General features: G+C 39.3%; 1 protein-coding gene across 1 annotated transcript in view; it reads right to left on the bottom strand.

The window, feature by feature from the left end:
- Positions 1 to 14,575, bottom strand: part of LOC105487646 (cyclin-Y-like protein 2) — a 46,338-nt gene extending 31,763 nt beyond the window's left edge. Inside the window, exon 1 of the mRNA XM_011751146.3 lies at positions 14,050 to 14,575. Coding sequence (XP_011749448.2) covers positions 14,050 to 14,260 — 211 coding nt within the window. The 5' untranslated portion in view covers positions 14,261 to 14,575. The remainder of the gene's footprint in view (positions 1 to 14,049) is intronic.
- Between the last annotated feature and the right edge of the window lie 5,066 nt (positions 14,576 to 19,641).

Genomic DNA, 19,641 nt, shown 5'->3' with positions numbered 1-19,641 from the left:
AAAGTTTCGTTCTTATGAAGAAAACCTTCATGTATAGTATCTTGTACTTTGTTTAGAGATCCTTAGGAAAGATTTTCAAAAGTGGAATGACTAGAACAAAGGTGACATTGTTTTCATGAATCAATATACAGCACTAAGTTGCTTTCTAAAGAAGATATGGGCATATTAGGGGATTACAAAACACACCAGTTTTAGCTTCTAGTTCAGCTTTGGATACTTAAAAAAATTCCTACTGATGTGAAGGAGGAACACTATTGAGGCTCTAGTTTGTATTTGTTTATTAGATTATACACTTTGACCATTTTCCCATAGTTAACAATATTATTTCCACTTTGATGAGTTTCATATCATTTGTACATACTATATGTACTGAATTCACTAGGAATTTACTAGTGTTTATTTGTATGGGGTTTACAGAAAATATTCATTTTATGTCTATAGCCTACCACAATTTTCTATATAACTTGTAATTTCTGCTGATGGCAAATACCACATATTGCTATTTTATAGAATGGACACTTGAGTCATTAGACAGTAAATTTATACACATACACTGTTATTTCTGCATTCTCCATTAACTCTTTTCCCAAGAGCCTAAGAAGACTCTGAGAAATCACACTACTCGTTTTTCATTGTCACAAAAGATGGCCAACCATTAAATAAAATATTAGACTCCATAAACAGGCACATGTAGAGATTTAGAGACATCCAGAGGATAAAAACACAATAACTACACAACTTACATGTGAATGCCTTCAAAAATTATTTTTGTAACCTCCTAAAATGTTTGAAACTAGGAAAATATTTTTGATCTCATGATTAGGGGCTATAACTATCACTGTATTTTAAGACCCAGCATTTTTGTACTATCAATTTAAATTACAATGTAATCTGGCAGCATAATAGAATGATGGGGAAATGTATGACTTAAAAAAGTTATGCTCAGGTCTAAATGTAAACATCCCTCAGAAGAAGGAATCTGTAGACCCACTGACCCTGAATACTGGTTTTTCTCTAAGATTCTATTAGTCATAAGATCTATCTCAATTGTAAAGATGTTAAAAACGTAACAAAACAATGTATGCAATTTAGAATAAGTAAAATGCATTATTAAAAGCCAAAGGTGTTAAAATTATGCAACTGTAAACTGGCAAGAAATAATTTTTCTTGTCAAAATATTAAAGGGAGAAGGCAGTAATTAAAGAATTGACTGACAGAAGGAGAATATTCAGAGAAAGAGGTTAATTTCAACATATTACTTTCATGTATCCAAATTAAATAAAGTACATCAACACTTTCTAGCCAACTGCTGGGCATCTGTTTATGTAAAGGCTTACTGCATTTACCGACCTTCTCTATCATCCCTATACTGTACCTGGTATTAGTTTTATGGCCCATAAAAACATTCCAAGACTCTCAATTATGATGCAGTTTGAGATTTCATCTAATGCCAGACTTTTCACACTTCAGATGCTATCTACCTGATAGCCTTGAGCTGGCCTGCCTGTATCACCTGAGGGCACACGTGGAGCTCCCCTGTGCCCATCTCAGGCTCACTCATGCTTTGATTCTGCTTTCCCAGGTTGGACAAGCCCACCTCCGGCTTCCTAACCACTGCTGTTCCTCCATGTCAGTTCTCAGTCTTGCCTTATCTTTTTAACTCCTCGATCTGTTTTAGTGACTGTGACTGAGCTGTGACATTTTATATTAGGTAGCATACTTTCCCCCTTTATGTATTTCTTTCTTTTTATTTTTTTTTTCAGAATCTCGCACTGTCACCTACGCTGGAGTGCAGTGGAGCGATCTCGGTTCACTGCAAGCTCCGCCTCCCAGGTTCACCCCATTCTCCTGCTTCAGCCTCCCCAGTAGCTGGGACTGAAGGTGCCCTCCACCACGCCTGGCTAATTTTTGTATTTTTAGTAGAGACGGGTGTTAGCCAGGATGGTCTCGATCTCCTGACCTCGTGATCCGCCTGCCTCGGCCTCCCAAAGTGCTGGGATTACAGGCGTGAGCCACTGCACCTGGCCTATATATGTCTTAAGAGCACTTAACTCTACTTCTTATGCTTTTAAGAACATTTCTGGGCCAGGTGTGGTGACTTATGCCTGTAATCCCAACACTTTGGGAAGTCAATGTGGGAGAATTGCTTGACACCAGGAGTTTGAGACCAGCCAGGACAACACAGTGAGACCCTCATCTCTATAAAATATATTTTGAAAATTAACCAGGCATAGTCATAGTTACTTCAGATGCTCTGAGGTGGGAGAATAGATTGAGCCCAGGAGCTTAAGGCTGCAGTGAGCTACAATCATGCCACTGCACTCCAGCTTGTGTGAGAGCAATAATCTGTCTTTAAAAGAAAAAGAACACTTCTGGTTTATAAGTACCTCCTTTTCATTTCTCACCATTGAATGTTACAGTTTTAACTCTAAAGCCTAATTACTTTAATAAACGTTAAGAAGGTAAAATAAAAAGGGTATTCAATTAAATTCATATGAGTCATTCTATAAATTCTAGTCTTATGTAGAATTTACACTCTTGGTTTATCAAGTCTTATATATCCAAACCTTGATAACCCTGATTTGTACTTCTCAGAGGCCTTGTCCTAACATGTAAAACAAGTATAATTCTTATATCAACAAATTCAAAACTTTATGAGGATCAAATGAAATGCAAAAGCAATGTATATACTAAAAAATGCACAATAAATTACAAAGAAAAGCTTTCACAAATTAACTCAAAAGCAAAAAATGAATGATTAACATTCACTAGAAAACCAATGCCAAAATAACATCCTGAGCAAATATGTACTTTGTCCACCCACTGAAGTTAAGGGAAAAACTGTCACACATCATGATCAAGAATCTCTTCCAGTTTTTTTTTTTTTTTTACAGTAAGCAAGTACATATTTTCCCTGCCTTCTTTTATGTATATTACTATACATTCTCCTCCTTGCTTTTTGTTTGTTTTGTTTGAGATGGAGTCTCGCTGTGTGTCGCCCAGGCTGGAGTACAGTGGCGCAATCTCAGCTCACTGCAAGCTCTACCTATTGGGTTCACACCATTTGCCTCAGCCTACCAAGTAGCTGGCACTACAGTTGCCTGCCACAACGTCCGGCTAATTTTTTGTATTTTTAGTAAAGACAGGGTTTCACTGTGTGAGCCAGGATGGTCTTGATATCCTAACCTCGTGATCTGCCCACCTTGGCCTCCCAAAGTGTGAGATTACAGGCATGAGCGACTGCACCCAGTCCCTCCTGGCTTTTTTTTTACATAATATAACCTGGAAATCACTCCATAGCAGTAAAGAGAGATTTCTTTCTTTTTTACAGCTCCATAGTTCTCCTCTGCATGCTTTTATCAGTTTATTTTACCAGTCCCTTTCTAGACATTTGAGTTATTTCCAACATTTTGCTATTGAAAATAATAGAACAAAAATTTTGTGTTTATATTGTTTTATATTCATGGGTACACCTTCAGGAAAAATTATTCACAGTAGAATTTCTGGATTTAAATGCTTTTACAGGGGATCTGCTCCAAGATGGTAGAATAGGAACAGCTCCAGGCTGCAGCTCCCAGTGTGATCGATGCAGAAGATGGGTGATTTCTGCATTTCCAACTGAGGTACCTGGTTCATCTCATTGGGACTGGTTGGACAGTGGGTGCAGCCCATGGAAGGCGAGCCAAAGCAGGGCGGGGCATCACCTCACCAGGGAAGCTCAAGGGGCTGGGGAATTTCCCTTTCCTAGCCAAGGGAAGCCATGACAGACTGTACCTGGAAAAACGGGACACTTTTGCCCAAATACTGTGCTTTTCCCAAGGTCTTAGCAACTGGCAGACAAGGAGATGCTCTCCCGCGCCTGGCTTAGTGGGTCCCACACCCATGGAGCCTTGCTCACTGCTAGCACAGCAGTCTGAGATCGAATGGCAAGGCAGCAGTGTGGCTAGGGGAGGGGCATCTGCCATTGAGAAGCTTGAGTAGGTAAACAAGTGACCTGGAAGCTCGAATTGGGCGGAGCCCACCACAACTCAGCAAGGCCTACTGCCTCTATAGACTCCACCTCTGTGGGCAGGGCATAGCTGAACAAAAGGCAGCAGACAGCTTCTGCAGGCTTAAACGTCCCAATTTGATAGCTCTGAATACAGTAGTGGTTCTCCCAGTATGGTGTTTGTACTCTGAGAATGGGCAGACTGCTTCCTCAAGTGGGTCCATGACCCCTGTGTAGCCTAACTTGGAGACCCCTCCAGGTAGGGGCTGACCGACACCTCATACAGCTGGGTGCCCCTCTGAGATGAAGCTTCCAGAGAAAAGATTAGGCAGCAATATTTGCTGCTCTGTAACATTTGCTGTTCTGCAGCCTCTGCTGGTGATACCCAGGCAAACAGCATCTGGAGTGGACCTCCAGCAAACTCCAACAGACCTGAAGCTGAGGGAACTGTCTATTACAAGGAAAACTAACACAGAGAAAGGAATAGCATGAATATAAACAAAAAGGACATCTACACCAAAACCCTACCTGTACGTCACCAGTGTCAAACATCGGAAAATAAAACCACAAAGATGGGGAGAAACCAGAACAGAAAAGCTGAACATTCTAAAAACCAGAGTGCCTCTTATCTTCCAAAGGATCGCTACTCCTTGCCAGCAATGGAACAAAGCTGGATGGAGAATGACTTTGATGAGTTGACAGAAGTAGGCTTCAGAAGGTCAGTAATAACAAACTTCTCTGAGCTAAAGAAGCATGTTCAAACCCATTGCAAGGAAGATGAAAAGCTTGAGAAAAGGTTAGATGAATGGCTAACTAGAATAAACAGTGTAGAGAAGACCTTAAATGACCTGATGGAGCTGAAAAGCATGGCATGAGCACTTCATAACACATGCACAAGCTTCAACAGCCAATTCGATCAAGAGGACAGAAGGGTATCAGTGACTGAAGATCAAATTAATGAAATAAAGAGAGAAGACAAGGTTAGAGAAAAAGAGTAAAAAGAAATGAACAAAGCCTTCAAGAAATATGGGACTAAGTGAAAAGACCAAATCTATGTTTGATAGATGTACCTGAAAGGATGGGGAGTATGAAACCAACTTGGAAAACACTCTTTAGGATATCATCCAGGAGAACTTCTCCAACCTGGCAAGGCAGACCAACATTCAAATTCAGGAAATACTGAGAACACCACAAAGATACTCCTCCAGAAGAGCAACCCCAAGATACATAATTGTCAGATTCACCAAAGTTGAAATGAAGGAAAAAATGTTAAGGGCACCCCGAGAGAAAGATCGGGTTACCCACAAAGGGAAGCCCATCAGACTAAGAGCGGATCTCTTGGCAGAAACCCTACAAGTCAGAAGAGAGTGGGGGCCAATATTCAACATTCTTGAAAAGAATTTTCAACCCAGAATTTCATATCCAGCCAAACTAAGTTTCATAAGTGAAGGAGAAATAACATCCTTTACAGACAAGCAGATGCTGAGAGATTTTGTCACCACTGGGCCTGCCTTACAAGGGCTCCTGAAGGAAGCACTAAGCATGGAAAGAATCAACCGGTACCACCTACTGAAAAAATATGCCAAATTGTAAAGACCATTGAAGAAACTGCATCAACTAATGAGCAAAATAAACCAGCTAGCATCATAATGACAGGAACAAATTCACATGTAACAATATTAACCTTAAATGTAAATAGGCTAAATGCCCCAATTAAAAGACACAGACTGCCAAAATTGGAAAAAGAGTCAAGACCCATCAGTGTGCTGTATTCAGGAGACCCATCTCACATGCAGAGACACACAAAGGCTCAAAATAAAGGGATGGAGAAAGGTCTACCAAACAAATGAAAAGCAAAAAAAGCAAGGGTTGCAATCCTAGTCTCTGATAAAACAGACTTTAAACCAACAAAGATCAAAAGAGACAAACAAGGCCATTACATAATGTTAAAGGGATCAATTCAACAAGATGAGCTAACTATCCTATATATGCACCCAATACAGGAGCACCCAGATTCATAAAGCAAGTCCTTAGAGACCCACAAAGAGACTTAGACTCCCACACAATAATAATGGGAGACTTTAACAGTCCATTGTCAATATAAGACAGATCAACAAGAGAGAAGGTTAACAAAGATATCCAGGTCTTGAACTCAGCTCTGCACCAAGCAGACCTAATAGACATCTACAGAACTTTCCACCCCAAATCAACAGAACATACATCCTTCTCAGCACCACATGGCACTTATTCTAAAATTGACCCCATAATTGGAAGTAAAGCATTCCTCAGCAAATGTAAAAGAACAGAAATCACAACAAACTGTCTCTCACACCACCGTGCAATCAAAATAGAACTCAGGATTGAGAAACACAATCAAAACCACACAACTACATGGAAACTGAACAAACTGCTCCTGAATGACTACTGAGTAAATAACGAAATGAAGGCAGAAATAACGAAATGAAGGCAGAAATAAAGATGTTCTTTGAAACCAATGAGAACGAAGACACAATGTGCCAGAATATCTGGGACACACTTAAAGCAGTGTATAGAGGGAAATTTATAGCACTAAATGCCCACAAGAGAAAGCAGGAAAGATCTAAAATTGACACTCTAACATCAAGAACTAGAGAAGCAAGAGCAAACAAATTCAAAAGCTAGCAGAAGGCAAGAAATAAGTAAGATCAGAGGAGAACTGAAAGAGATAGAGACAAAAAACCCTTCAAAAAATCAATAAATCCAGGAGTTGGTTTTTGAAAAGATCAACAAAATTGATAGACCACTAGCAAGACTAATAAAGAAGAAAAGAGAGAAGAATCAAAGATGCAATAAAAAATGATAAAGGGGATATCACCACTGATCCCACAGAAATACAAACTACCATAAGAGAATACTATAAACACCTCTACACAAATAAACTAGAAAATCTAGAAGAAATGGATAAATTCCTGGACACATACACCCTCCCAAGACTAAACCAGGAAGAAGTTGAATCCCTGAATAGACCAATAACAGGCTCTGAAATTAATAGTGTACCACCAAAAAAAAAAAAAACAAAAAAACTCCAGGACCATAATGATTCACAGCCGAATTCTACTAGAGGTACAAAGAGGAGGTGGTACCATTCCTCTGAAACTACTGCAATCAATAGAAAAGGAGGGAGTCCTCTGTAACTCATTTTATGAGGCCAGCATCATCCTGATACCAAAGCCTGGCAGAGACACAACAGAAAAAGAGAATTTCACACCAATATCCCTGATGAACATGGATGTAAAAATCCTCAATAGAATACTGGCAAACTGAATCCAGCAGCACATCTAAAAGCTTATCCACCACGATCAAGTTGGCTTCATCCCTGGGATGCAAGGCTGGTTCAACATATGCAAATCAATAAATGTAATCCATCACATAAGCAGAACCAATGACAAAAACCACATGATTATCTCAATAGATCCAGAAAAGGCCTTTGACAAAATTCGATAGCCCTTCGTGCTAAAAACTCTCAGTAAACTAGGTATTGATGGAATGTATCTCAAAATAATAAAAGTTATTTATGACAAACCCACAGCCAATATCATATTGAATGGGCAAAAACTGGAAGCATTCCCTTTGAAAACCGGCACAAGACAAGGATGCCCTCTCTCACCACTCCTATTCAACACAGTGTTGGAAGTTCTGGCCAGGGCAATCAGGCAAGAGAAATAAATAAAGGGTATTCAATTAGGAAAGGAGGAAGTCAAATTGTCCCTGTTTGAAGATGACATGCTTTAGAAAACCTCATCATCTCAGCCCAAAATCTCCAAAATTCCCATTCACAACTGCTACAAAGAGAATAGAATACCTAGGAATCCAACTTAGAAGGGATGTGAAAGACCTCTTCAAGGAGAACTACAAGCCACTGCTCAATGAAATAAAAGAGGACACAAACAAATGGAAGAATATTGGGGGAACCTACCCCCAATAGGTTCCACAATAGTTTAACCATTGTGGAAGACAATCTTTGTTGTTCTGCAGCATCCACTGGTGGCCATTCCTCAAGGATCTAGAACTAGTAATACCATTTGACCCAGCAATCCCATTACTGGGTATATACCCAAAGGATTATAAATCTTTCTACTATAAAGACATATGCGCATGTATGTTTATTGCAGCACTATTCACAATAGCAAAGATTTGGAACCAACCCAAATGTCCATCAATGATAGACTAGACTAAGAAAATGTGGCACATATACACCATGGAATACTAATGCAGTCATAAAAAAGGATGAGTTCATGTTCTTTGTATGGACATGGATGAAGCTGGAAACCATCATTCTCAGCAACCTATCACAAAGTTAGAAAACCAAACACCATATGACTCACTCATAGGTGGGAAGTGACCAATGAGAACACTTGGACACAGGATGGGGAACATCACACACTGGGGCGTGTTGTGGGGTGGGGGACTGGGGGATGGATAGCATTAGGAGAAATACCTAAGTAAATGATGAGTTGATGAGTGCAGCAAATCAACATGGCACATGTATACCTATGTATCAAACCCGCACATGTGCACATGTACCCTAGAACTTAAAGTATAATAAAATAAATAAATAAATGCATTTACAATGCTGTAAGATTATGTCAAGTTTTTCTTCATGGAGCCGAACCACTTTGCATTTCCACCAGCAACATATGGACACAACTTCCTTCACAGCTACACCAAAGAATGTATTGGTAAGTTTTTGAAATTTCTCCCAATAAGAGAGAAACTGCAGCATAGTTTTCATTTGCCTTTCTCTTACATGTTAATATGTGTTTAAAGATCATCTGCATTTTTTTTGTGACTTGCCTATTGATCACTTTGTTACCTACTTCTGGATTCACTTAATTTCCTCAAGTCAGCCTATTTTAGGTCCTTCTTATTTTTCTGTTCACTGTTGACTCTCATCTGAACCACTCCATCAGCCTCCTAGCTGGTCTACCTGCTTCCACCTTCACCTGCATCCCAGCATATTCTCACAAAGCAGCTAATCTGATCTTTTTCTTAAAGAACTAGCAGTATTTCTGGGCTATATTCCTCCAATGGATTCTCATCACAAAGTCTATAATCTTTGTCAGGACTCACATTGCATACAAGGTCTTAACCCACCTGGACTGCCTTTCACTCAGCTGCAGCCATCCTTGTCTTTCTGTAAGGTCTTAACCACCTGGCCTGTCTTTAAATCTGCTGCAGCCACCCTTGTGTTTTTCTGTCCTTTGGTCAAACCAAGTTTGCTTCCATGTAAGGACCTCAAAAGCAGTTATTCCTCTGTGTGGAAGCTCCCCACATCCTCACAAGGTTCCCCTCACTTTTAGAACTGATCACATGTCACCTAAGGAAAGCAGCCAAAGTCCACCTCCTTCCCTACTGTAAAACTGCCCTCCTCCTCAATCTACTGCTCTGTTTTACTTTCTTCTAAACATTTCACCACCTCACATTCTTGATTATCCATGTGCTATTGATCCCTAGCTCCCTCTAGAAGGTAAGGTTCAGAGTTAGGATGGGGAGTCTGTCTTGTGTAGTTCCATTTGCCCTGCATCTAGAACACATATGCTCATTAGATATGTTTCAGCATACCTAAAACTAGTTAAGCTTCTCCCAGTTTTCCCACATCTTCTAAGATTTCTTCTAGTGCTGTCTCTTGATTGGTCATCTAAGACAGCATCAGAACTCTTAAAGGGGCAGCTATTCAGAACTTCCAAGAACCACAAAAGAGCTACCAAGAATCACAAAAACTTTAATGAGAATTTCTAATGTCCCGTGAAAAGTCAATGGTTAACTTCAGTTTGGCAAAGGAACATTTAAGACTAAACTACCTTAGCTACAAAATGACTCATCCCATTGATTCATGTTCTGAGACAAAAATATACATCTGAATTTTATAGGGAAGTACAATGCACCAATTATCAAAGAACATTTTTTATTTGTGTCCCCAGGATCAAACAAAATGGAACTGTGTATGATGTTACTATAAAAGATGTCCAATCATAAATGATAGGTAAATAAGTAATGTTCCAACCAGTCCATGGTATACCAAGATTCTATTAGAAGGCATGAGGTAGAACAGGGTGCAGGTGCACAGGCATGGAAAGACATCCTGGAGTGCTCTCTAGGTGTCAAGCACTGTTTCAGGAACTTATGTCATTATTTCACTATGTTAGGTAAAGTTAGGAAGCAGCACATCTACAGTAATCTTGTTTTTGAAGAAATGTTATATTCACATGCATAAAGATTAAGAAAGAATTAATACCAGAATCATAATGAATGTTAGCTTTGAGTATTCTGAGTATAACAAATTACTTTTCTGTATTTTCTGTATGTTTTCCATTACACACAATGGAAAGGAGTGCTTAAAATAGCTACTGAAAAGAGGACAAGTCTGTTGCTCAGAGGCTTTTTCACTTCATATTGTCCATTCTTGCTTTCGCTCACCCCCAGGGTAGGGGAAAGAAATGGGTCACTGGAGAGCACCTTTACTCCCCAAATCAGTAATGCTTCTAAAGTCAGAAAATAAAAGGCTGTATGAAAAATTGGTGAGTAATAGTGAAACTGGATAATAAGATCACAGTACCTTATTTTGTGTTATGGTTACTACCTTGAGCTACATTCGCTATGCTGCTATGAAGGTAAGGTAGTAAAAAACACTTCTGAGTTCTTAGAAACAGCTCTTTGAAATGGCTTAAATAAATCATGTTCTTCTGAAATGTTTCAGGAGAGAAGACAAAAGTAGAGCATAATTTGTGTCTATTTTTTTTCTAAACAACCGAAATAATTCACTTCCTCATTATAAAAAACCAAGATGTTTCACATCTAAGTAGAAATTTCTCAGTTTCCAGGAATACCAATATAAAATTGTCTCAAATAAAGATTTTAAAAGCAAACTTTCAATGTGTCTATACTTTTATCATTTGGTGTTCTTCTGTGTTTCTGTGAAAAGTTAATAGGCAAATGCTGAAATTCGCTTATTGTTTTATCGAATTCCACACAAATACAATTAAAAAGACAAATTGAAATAAAAAGTAAATGGTCATGGTAATCAACACAAAATGAGAAATTCTGTGCTCAGACTCTTTTTAAGAGCTATTCTGCTGTAACACTCATTATCACCCTATGCTTAATGCCTGGTCTCTTACCTGCCTCTTGCCACCTTCTCCTGTCCTATGCACTCTCAGCTTCAATTCACAGTAACCAAGAGAAATTCTTTAGAATTTATCAACTTGTTTATTTGAATGACAAACCTGGGCTATTTCACTACCTCTACTTTTATTCTTACCCATTGAAATGAATGTATAGACATGAGATAGGGCCAGGCAAGATGACAGATGCCTATAGTCCCAGCAACTCAGGAGGCTGTGGTGGAAAAATATACTGAGCCCAGGTCAGCAGTTTGAGGCTAGCATGGGTAACATAGTCAGACTCTCCTTTATTTAGAAAAAAAAAAATGAAGAGGTAAATGTTGTCTTTGAGTTGTGTAAAATGAACTTTAAATGGAATAAATCATTTAAAAAATCATTTTAAAAGACGTCTACTTTACAGGTAAAATATAAGATGTATTCTGAAGTTTTAAAAACTCTAAAGAACTAAACTCAGCATATCTATCATTTCCATGTCATTCTGAGGACTTAAAAACCTTAGTTCTGTTTAGTAGCTGTCTTACTAGTCATTTAAGATCTTTTTGTTTCTTCATTAGCAATATAGGGAGAACATACACAGGCCTTATCTGTATTTGTAGGGGTCAAATGAGACATACATAAAATGTGTTGTAGGCCAGGTGAGGTGGCTCATGCCTGTAATCCGGCCCTTTGGGAGGCTGAGGTGGGCCTATCACGAGGTCAAGAGATCGAGACCATCCTGGCCAACATGGCGAAACCCTGTCTCTACTAAAAAATGCAAAAATTAGCTGGGCGTGTTGGCAATGCGCCTGTAGTCCCAGCTACTTGGAAGGCTGAGGCAGAAGAATCGCTTGAACCCGGGAGGTGGAGGTTGCAGAGAGCCGAGATCACACCACTGCACTCCAGCCTGGCAGCAGAGTGAGACTCCATCTCAAAAAAAAAAAAAAAAAAAAAAAAAAAAAAAAAAAAAAGGTGTTGTAAATCCTAAAGAATGAAAATAGAGAGCCTATTTTGGGCTCTCACCCCAAACTACCCATTTACTAACTCGTGTGTAAAATCACCCAGAGTCTAACCTTATACCTCCAAGCAAAGCAGAAGTTTACACAAGTACTTACATGCTTTGCAGATAAAGGTATAATCAATTAATTCACATAACGTATTTATTTATTTTAAGACAATTCTGAAATATCCTGAAAAGTGAGTATAGTACATCCCAGTTACAAAGTCTCACATTCATCATGAGTCTTAATTATTCTACCTTTTTAAAAACTTAAGAGCCCAACCAAAGTTTATATAGAAGAGCTATAAGACATTTCCTCTAAATTAATGAAATCTCTGACATTTAAATGAAACCAATGAACCAACTGGATTTAAATATCTTTACGATACAGTGTTTTCTATTTTGTAAGATTGACTTTTTATTCAAGACATATTGTTACCCAGAATTATTTTTACCTAGATTTATCTTTTTCTACAATTTTTGAGGCAAAATTTCAAATGTTTCCTCTCTTCTACCTCCTCCCATCCCCCTGCCTCTCCCAGCAGTTTAAAGTCTGAAGAACTCCAACTCTCTTATCTTTGAACAAGATGCTTCTGGCAGGAGGGGGAAGGAGGAACCATGGCAACAAACACTGTCGCGTAGTTAAGGTCTGGCATTTTAACTTTCAATCTTTACATTACAAATTGAAGTCTAAACTTATGTTTCATCTCTTTGAAACTTTTGACCATGAACCACCTCACCTCTCTTTTAGAACAAGGAGGTAAACAAAGTCTGTTAAGTCACCAGAATAAATCTGGAGACCCATTTTGTGTTAAACTGGGAATTTTCTTTCTTTCCTTCTTGAGACGGAGTCTCGCTCTGTCACCCAGGCTAGGATCTGATGGCACATTTCAGCTCATGGTAACCTCTGCCTCCCAGGTTCAAGCGATTCTCCTGCCTCAGCCTCCCAAGTAGCTGGGATTACAGGTGCCCACCACCATGCCTGGCTAATATTTATTTATTTATTTTTAGTAGAGACGTGGTTTTCTCATGCTGGCCAGGCTGGTCTCAAACTCTGGACCTCAGGTGATCCACCTGCCTAGGCCTTCCAAAGTGCTGGGATTATAGGCATGAGCCACCACGCCCAGCATAAACTGGGAGTTTTAAAGTAAACAGAACTTCATGGGTAAATTCCTTTGGAGGGAAAAACACGCTAATTTTTCTGCAGCCCTGGCAGTAACATTTCACATCTTTCCCAATTATTTTAAGCACACTCTATTTTCTTTCCTTCTGTGTTCAAATTATAGTTAGAAGGAATTAGCAGCTTCTATCAAGGTGACTTAAAACAACCTATTAAGAATACCATGGCAACCTCTATTTTGAATTTAAATAAGAAATTCCAAAATATTTGGGTATGAATTGTCCTGAGTATTAGTATTAGTATTATTTCTTCCATACTCTAATAAATGGAAGGAAGGGAACACTTGGGCACTTACCTGGTTCCTTTATTTAGGTACCATCTGAATAGGTAAAGAGAGAGAATGCGATAGGTACTGGAACGCTGGGGTATTTGAGACATTATTTAGAAACAGGAAAGAATATACCAAAAAAAAAAGCCTCAAATAATGCTTATTATGCCAAAGGATAATAAATAGAGACACAAACAGGAAGAGGCACAAAATGGAGGGTCCCATGCCAGCCTGGAAGAATGAGATGAGAGAGCACGAGGATTTAGGTAGGGAGGAAAGAAATTGACTGGACCCTGTGGGGAAGGACGAAGGAGTGGGAATGCAAGGCAGAGCCAGTCTTTGTTCCTGGTGCCCAGACCTGGAAAAGCTGGCTACAGACATGAAGGAGGCCGATGTGAAGGATACCTCCCAGGGGCCCCTGGGGACAGTGGCAGCCAAAGGCGTGCCAAGGGCAGATGTCATCCATCACCTCCTTACCTTCTGGCATCTCTCGGTCATGGATGTGGTGTACATGGAAACTCTCAACAGCTTCAAAAGCAAATTCGGTAGACTCTACAGCAGCAGGCACTGGTGCTACTGGCGCTGTGTTCCCAGTTGCTGCCTCACAGATCTCAGACTCACAGGGCCACACACGACTCCGGTGCCAGCCCCACTTGGGGCACACACAACAGTTCAGTGTGTTCCCCATGGGGGTCCTCTACTCCTCTCTGCCACTACCTGTGCCTTAGCTTGAAGGTTTGGCCTCTCACATCGGCTGTTCTAGGCCAGGGCTTCGCTGCACCTGCAGAGATGGTCTTGCCTGCTGCTTTCCTGCCTGCCCCACAGCTCAGCCCCAGGTGGGGCTCAGGCCAAGGCCCGCACCCCACCGCCTCCCGTGAGCTGACTTGTCTGGGAGGATGAAGACCAGCTGGTTTTTAAATAGGTTGTGAACCCGACAAACGCTGAAGAGACACAACTACTGCCTGAAGAGGCTACAGAGGGAGCTGCTCCTCCTTCTGCAATCACCTCCAGACTGAAGCCCACTGACCCAGGGGGAGCCCAGGCATGTGGCTCACAATGCCCCGCCCAGCTGCCCCATCCCATTGTTCACAATGCCCTGCTCCACAGCTCACAGTGTCCCAGCCTGGGCTACCCCACCCTGTGACTTAGGACGCTGCTGCTTTCCTGGCCCCTTGGTGCAGTGCTGTTGGGACTAAGGCTTTCATTCATCATAGGCTTTCTGAGCTTTTGGGTCCTAAGGAAAGCACAGGCCGATTTGTTACTCGAAGCCATCCTCCTCTGTGAGTTCTGCAGGAAGTCCCAGTTAGTAGAATGGGTCCCATTAGCAAGTCCTTTTTGCCAAGTAGAACATTTTTCATTTGCTCACTGAATTTAGATATGCCTAAATTGTTGAATGTTTTTGTATCTAAACACTCCCCTCCTGTCTTCCAAAGGGTAATTTTTGTCACAACTTTGTCCATATCAATTCCTGGGACCCTAGTTCTACTCTTAATAGTTATTGATGTGTATCTTGCATGAGATCCTAGGACACATCCTGCCTCCACTTCCTTATTTATAAAATAGGGACCTAACTTGTCCCCACAAGCTCTGAAATACTGAAACTAGCCAACTCCCTTTTTCCCCTATGTTTCTTCCTTCCATGGCAGGGTTTTTCTGATTTCCTTTCTTTGATTAACAATGCACTAAGCATGATTTTCTCATACAAACTTGAGAACCATAAAATAGTCCTTATTACTCTTAGGACCATAGTCCTAATTCTATAAAGATGAAGAGTCAACAACTGGCAAGCAGTAAGTGCCTGACAGTGTTCCAACTGTGGTATGCTCATTTAACCCTCAGAAATAATCACATTTTACAAATTTTACAGAAGAAATTGAGATGAAGAAGTAAGTAAGCTCCCCAAAGTCACATGACTGCTCAGGGATGGCCAGGATTTGATCCCAGGTAGTCTATATTCCCCAATTCCCCCAGCCTGATTATCAGAAAGTGAAGGTGGAAGTCAAGCTTTTAGAGGAAGTGATATTGTAGGTTATGTACTCCCAAATATTTCACTGAGAAGAGAGATGAGGTAGTAAAGGAGATATATTGTAAAGCAAGCCTTTTTATTCTGAGATTTTTTAGAAGGGTGGGTATACTTCTATGTTAAAGGGTAAAAGCCAATACAGAAACCTCATTTTTGAAGTCAAGAGAGAAGAAAAAACACAAAAGGCCCTGAGAAGGTACAAGTGCATGAAATGCAGATCAAGGACAGATTAGTTTTGGACTCAGACAAAGGCAAGAAGGGAGAAAGGACTATGTGACTACAGAAATATTTCTGGTAGGGGGAGGTTTAGGAAGAGTTCTTTTGAAGATTTCTATTTTTCTCTATTTTAATAGACTTTTCAAAAATCTACTCCGGAAAAAGAAAATTATGTACAGAGAAGTCTACACTTGTTGATACACCTATCAAGAAAAGCTTGATACACCTAATGAAAACCAAATGATGTCTTCTCTAAAAGGAAAGTAACTTGAAAAGCAATGTGAGCAAAAATCAAGGAGCTCAAGTATAAATAAGTATATAACAAAAGTAAAACACGAGTTAATTTTTCTCACGAAGAGTTAAATAGCAACAACTTTGGAGGAAGAGTAAAAAATAATTAGAAAATGATACGCATTTGCAAAAAAAAGTGTATTTACAAACCCTATAACCACAAAAGTGGCCATGAAAAGGACCCAGAGGAATTGTTATCATAGGAAGAAAAGGATCACTTCAAAAAACAGGGAAGGAGTGATGATTAATATTTAATTTAATTCTGTTGAAAAATTTAAATAAAGTTTGAGGACAAGTATAGGTGATATGTTGAAATGCGGGAGGCCACAATGGAAGGAAAAGAATTCAAGAAAGTTCAGTTTCAGTAACTAATATCTAGTGAAATCCTCAGGATCCAGTGGCTACATTCTGTGTTAAGAATAATATTGTCTGAAGTCCTAGAATTTTAAACTTGCTAAGCAGGAAAATATTGGAAAGCATTGTTATGAAAATAGCTTTCAAAACATTTTAATGGAAATTTTAAAAAAATCTTATCTTTCTATAACATTGGCAAGGCTGAGGCAGTAAAGAGAAAAAAATAGAGTAATGTGATTTGAATTAATCAGGAGTTTGATTATGTGAAATAAGCTGAGACCTTGTTTACTCATGACTCCAGAGTCAACTAATTAATTTATTCATTCAATACTCATTTGATACCTGAGCCCTTAGCACATGCCATACACTTTGTGTGAGTGCTGGGGATATTGCTTTGACCAACATAAACAAGATTCTTATTGTTCTGAAACTTATCTTCTAGTAAAGGAGTTAACAGACTGTGTTGCCATCACTCCTGCCTGCATTACCTAGGAGGGCTACTGATGTACAGCTATTCTATTTTCATTCCAGATTACTTGGTAGATGAAGAGAAGAAGGAGGAAGGATTTTACAAGTTACTCATAGCACAAATCACTGGCTTAAAGCTTAGTCAAATAGCCATAGCAAGCTGCACAGAAGCTCAGAAAACATGATCACATAGCTAGGGCGATAAATGCAGAAGAAACAATTGGCTATGAAAGGGAAACTAACATGCTATGCCACAATCTCTAAGGGAAGATTAGGGAATTTTCAGCCTAAAGCAAGAATAATCACAATAAAATTGTATAATCTTTTGCAAGTACATATGAAAAACATACAAAGAGTTTGTCATAATCTTTTCTTAAGCTAAGAGAACAGAAAAAGTGGAAAGAAGATTAAACTGTAGAATGAAGTGTTGGTTTAGAGGCAAGAAAGATTTTATGGCATTCAAAAGATCAATGTTATATTGTTGTGGGATTTAGGAGGACAAGAGAGACCTCAGGTTAAAACAAGAGAGACCTCGGGTTAAAACTGGAGAACCTTTTATTGACTACACTCAGGCCCAGCAGACTCACATCCAAAGACTGGGCCCAAAACAAAGACAGCACTTGACTTTTATACATGCTTTACAAAAGGGGGTAGCTAGCTTGAAGCAAGCTTACGGTGGGGCGAAACCAGGATACAGAGGCAGGACAAAGACAGTTAATCAAATTGCAACAGGTTCATAACTCAGGATTGCGCATAACCATTGCTATGCAACCCAGATGTCTGTTATCTAGATTTGCCTAGGCTTATCCTATAACCTTCACTATGGTGCCTAGACAGCTGTAGTTCAGGCCTGCTCAGGCTTCTCATGACCTTCGCTGTACTTTTTAGATAAAACAGAATATTTGAAGTTACTAGTTCAGAGAACAAGAATCTATAAACTCATACCCTAAAACAAAGGAAAATTTGTTTTTCTTCTCCCTACGTTGAGGGAGTGCTGGGAGAGTCTCCAGAGTCCATTAGATAATATTATCAAGACCTTTCTTGGGTCTGGGCTGTGTCTGGTGCTGCCTCTGGGACAAGTCAGCCTATTACAGGAAAGCTCTTTTCTCTTTCTTTTTAATTTTATTTTTCTTTAATTTCCCACCTCAGTATGGTATTTTATGTGTATGTTGCGAGTAATTGGATTTATCTTGGATATAATAACTTGACTTTTGAAAAAGTCATTTTTGATGGGAAATTTCCCAGGTGTTCTATAAAGTACTGTCCCATCAGACATGAATAATAATCTTCCATATTCTTGAGATATTTTAATGGCTTCTTCTAAAATCTTCAATTTTTTAGTTTAGATTAACCTGGGAATGATGTTTGGGTATTGTCTCATCCAAACTGCTGTTACCCATTCCCATCATAAGTCAGAGATGTCTTGGTTATTTTGTGCTCTAGCAATTAACTCATCATGAGCCCTGGACTTATTTGCTCTCCCAATCATTTGTGCTAATTCACTTTTCATAAGCATAATGGATTTACCATTGTTAACCCATAAACCGTATAGAACTTATACATCTGATTTGACTCCGTGTGCTAAAGTTTTACATCTACTCTGTAACTCTTGCCTAGTATAAAACTTATTTTCAGTAGAGATAATATTTCTGCATTCACATCCCTATGTAATTTTTTACTGTTACTGCTGGTCAGGCTTTCCAGGGATTATCATAACCTCCTGGGTCCTCTGGATGAGGGATATATTCTTCAGGATAACTTTGTAATAAATCTTTTATCTATCTAAATCAATAGTACCTAAAGTCTTGAGTAACAAGGTTAGTACTTGATTTTTCTTAGCTCTGTGAGCTAATGTGACCAATGCCTGAGGTTGGGTGATAAGGCCAACAATCAGCCTGGTCTTTGTCAGAACTTTTTTTCTAATACATTTCTCTACTGATTTCCAGGGGTCACTGCATGTCAATATATGAGTTCTGGCATCGCAATTTGTTTAAATGTTTTGTGACTGACTAGCAACATAGTAACTTAATATAATTTTAAAATACAATTTGCAAGTAAAATGTTGATATGGTTTGATTGTGTCCCCATCCAAATCTCATCTTGAATTCTCACATGTCATTGGAGGGAGTCGGTGGGAGCTAATCGAATCATGGGGGCAGGTCTTTCCTGTGCTGTTCTCGTGATAGTGAATAAGTCTCACGATATCTGATGCTTTTAAAAAGGGGACTGCACTAGTTCTCTTTTGTTGTCTGTTGTCATGTGAGATGTGCCTTTCATCTTCTGCCATGATTGTGAGGTCTCCCCAGCCACATGGAACTGTAAATCCAATGAGCCTCTTTCTTTTTGTAAGTTGCCCAGTCTACATAATCACTGTTTTCAGATTCTGAAAGTAATTTTGGATAGTTTCACTAAATCAAGGCAAATGAACACTTGAATTCAGTTCTATTCGTACCCAAATTCCATGAAAATGACTAAATATAAACAATTGAATAAGAAACACAAAAACTGAGCATAAAATACTAAAATGAATTAAAAAATAAAAAAGGAATGAAAAAAGCAAACAGATGATGGCTTCAAAGTTATAGAAACTGGAAAATGGATGGTCTAGTTGTTGCTGACATAAAACAGAAAAAGTTGAAATCCAGCTCTCAGACTTGAGGGACTCCCATAAAAGAAAGCCACCTAATGCCTCGGGATAGAGTGAAGAGAGCCACCAT

Source organism: Macaca nemestrina, chromosome 20 (assembly GCF_043159975.1).
Source record: "Macaca nemestrina isolate mMacNem1 chromosome 20, mMacNem.hap1, whole genome shotgun sequence".
NCBI lineage: Eukaryota > Metazoa > Chordata > Mammalia > Primates > Cercopithecidae > Macaca > Macaca nemestrina.
Note: the sequence above shows the minus strand (reverse complement) of the source record. Positions and strands in the feature narration are given on the sequence as shown.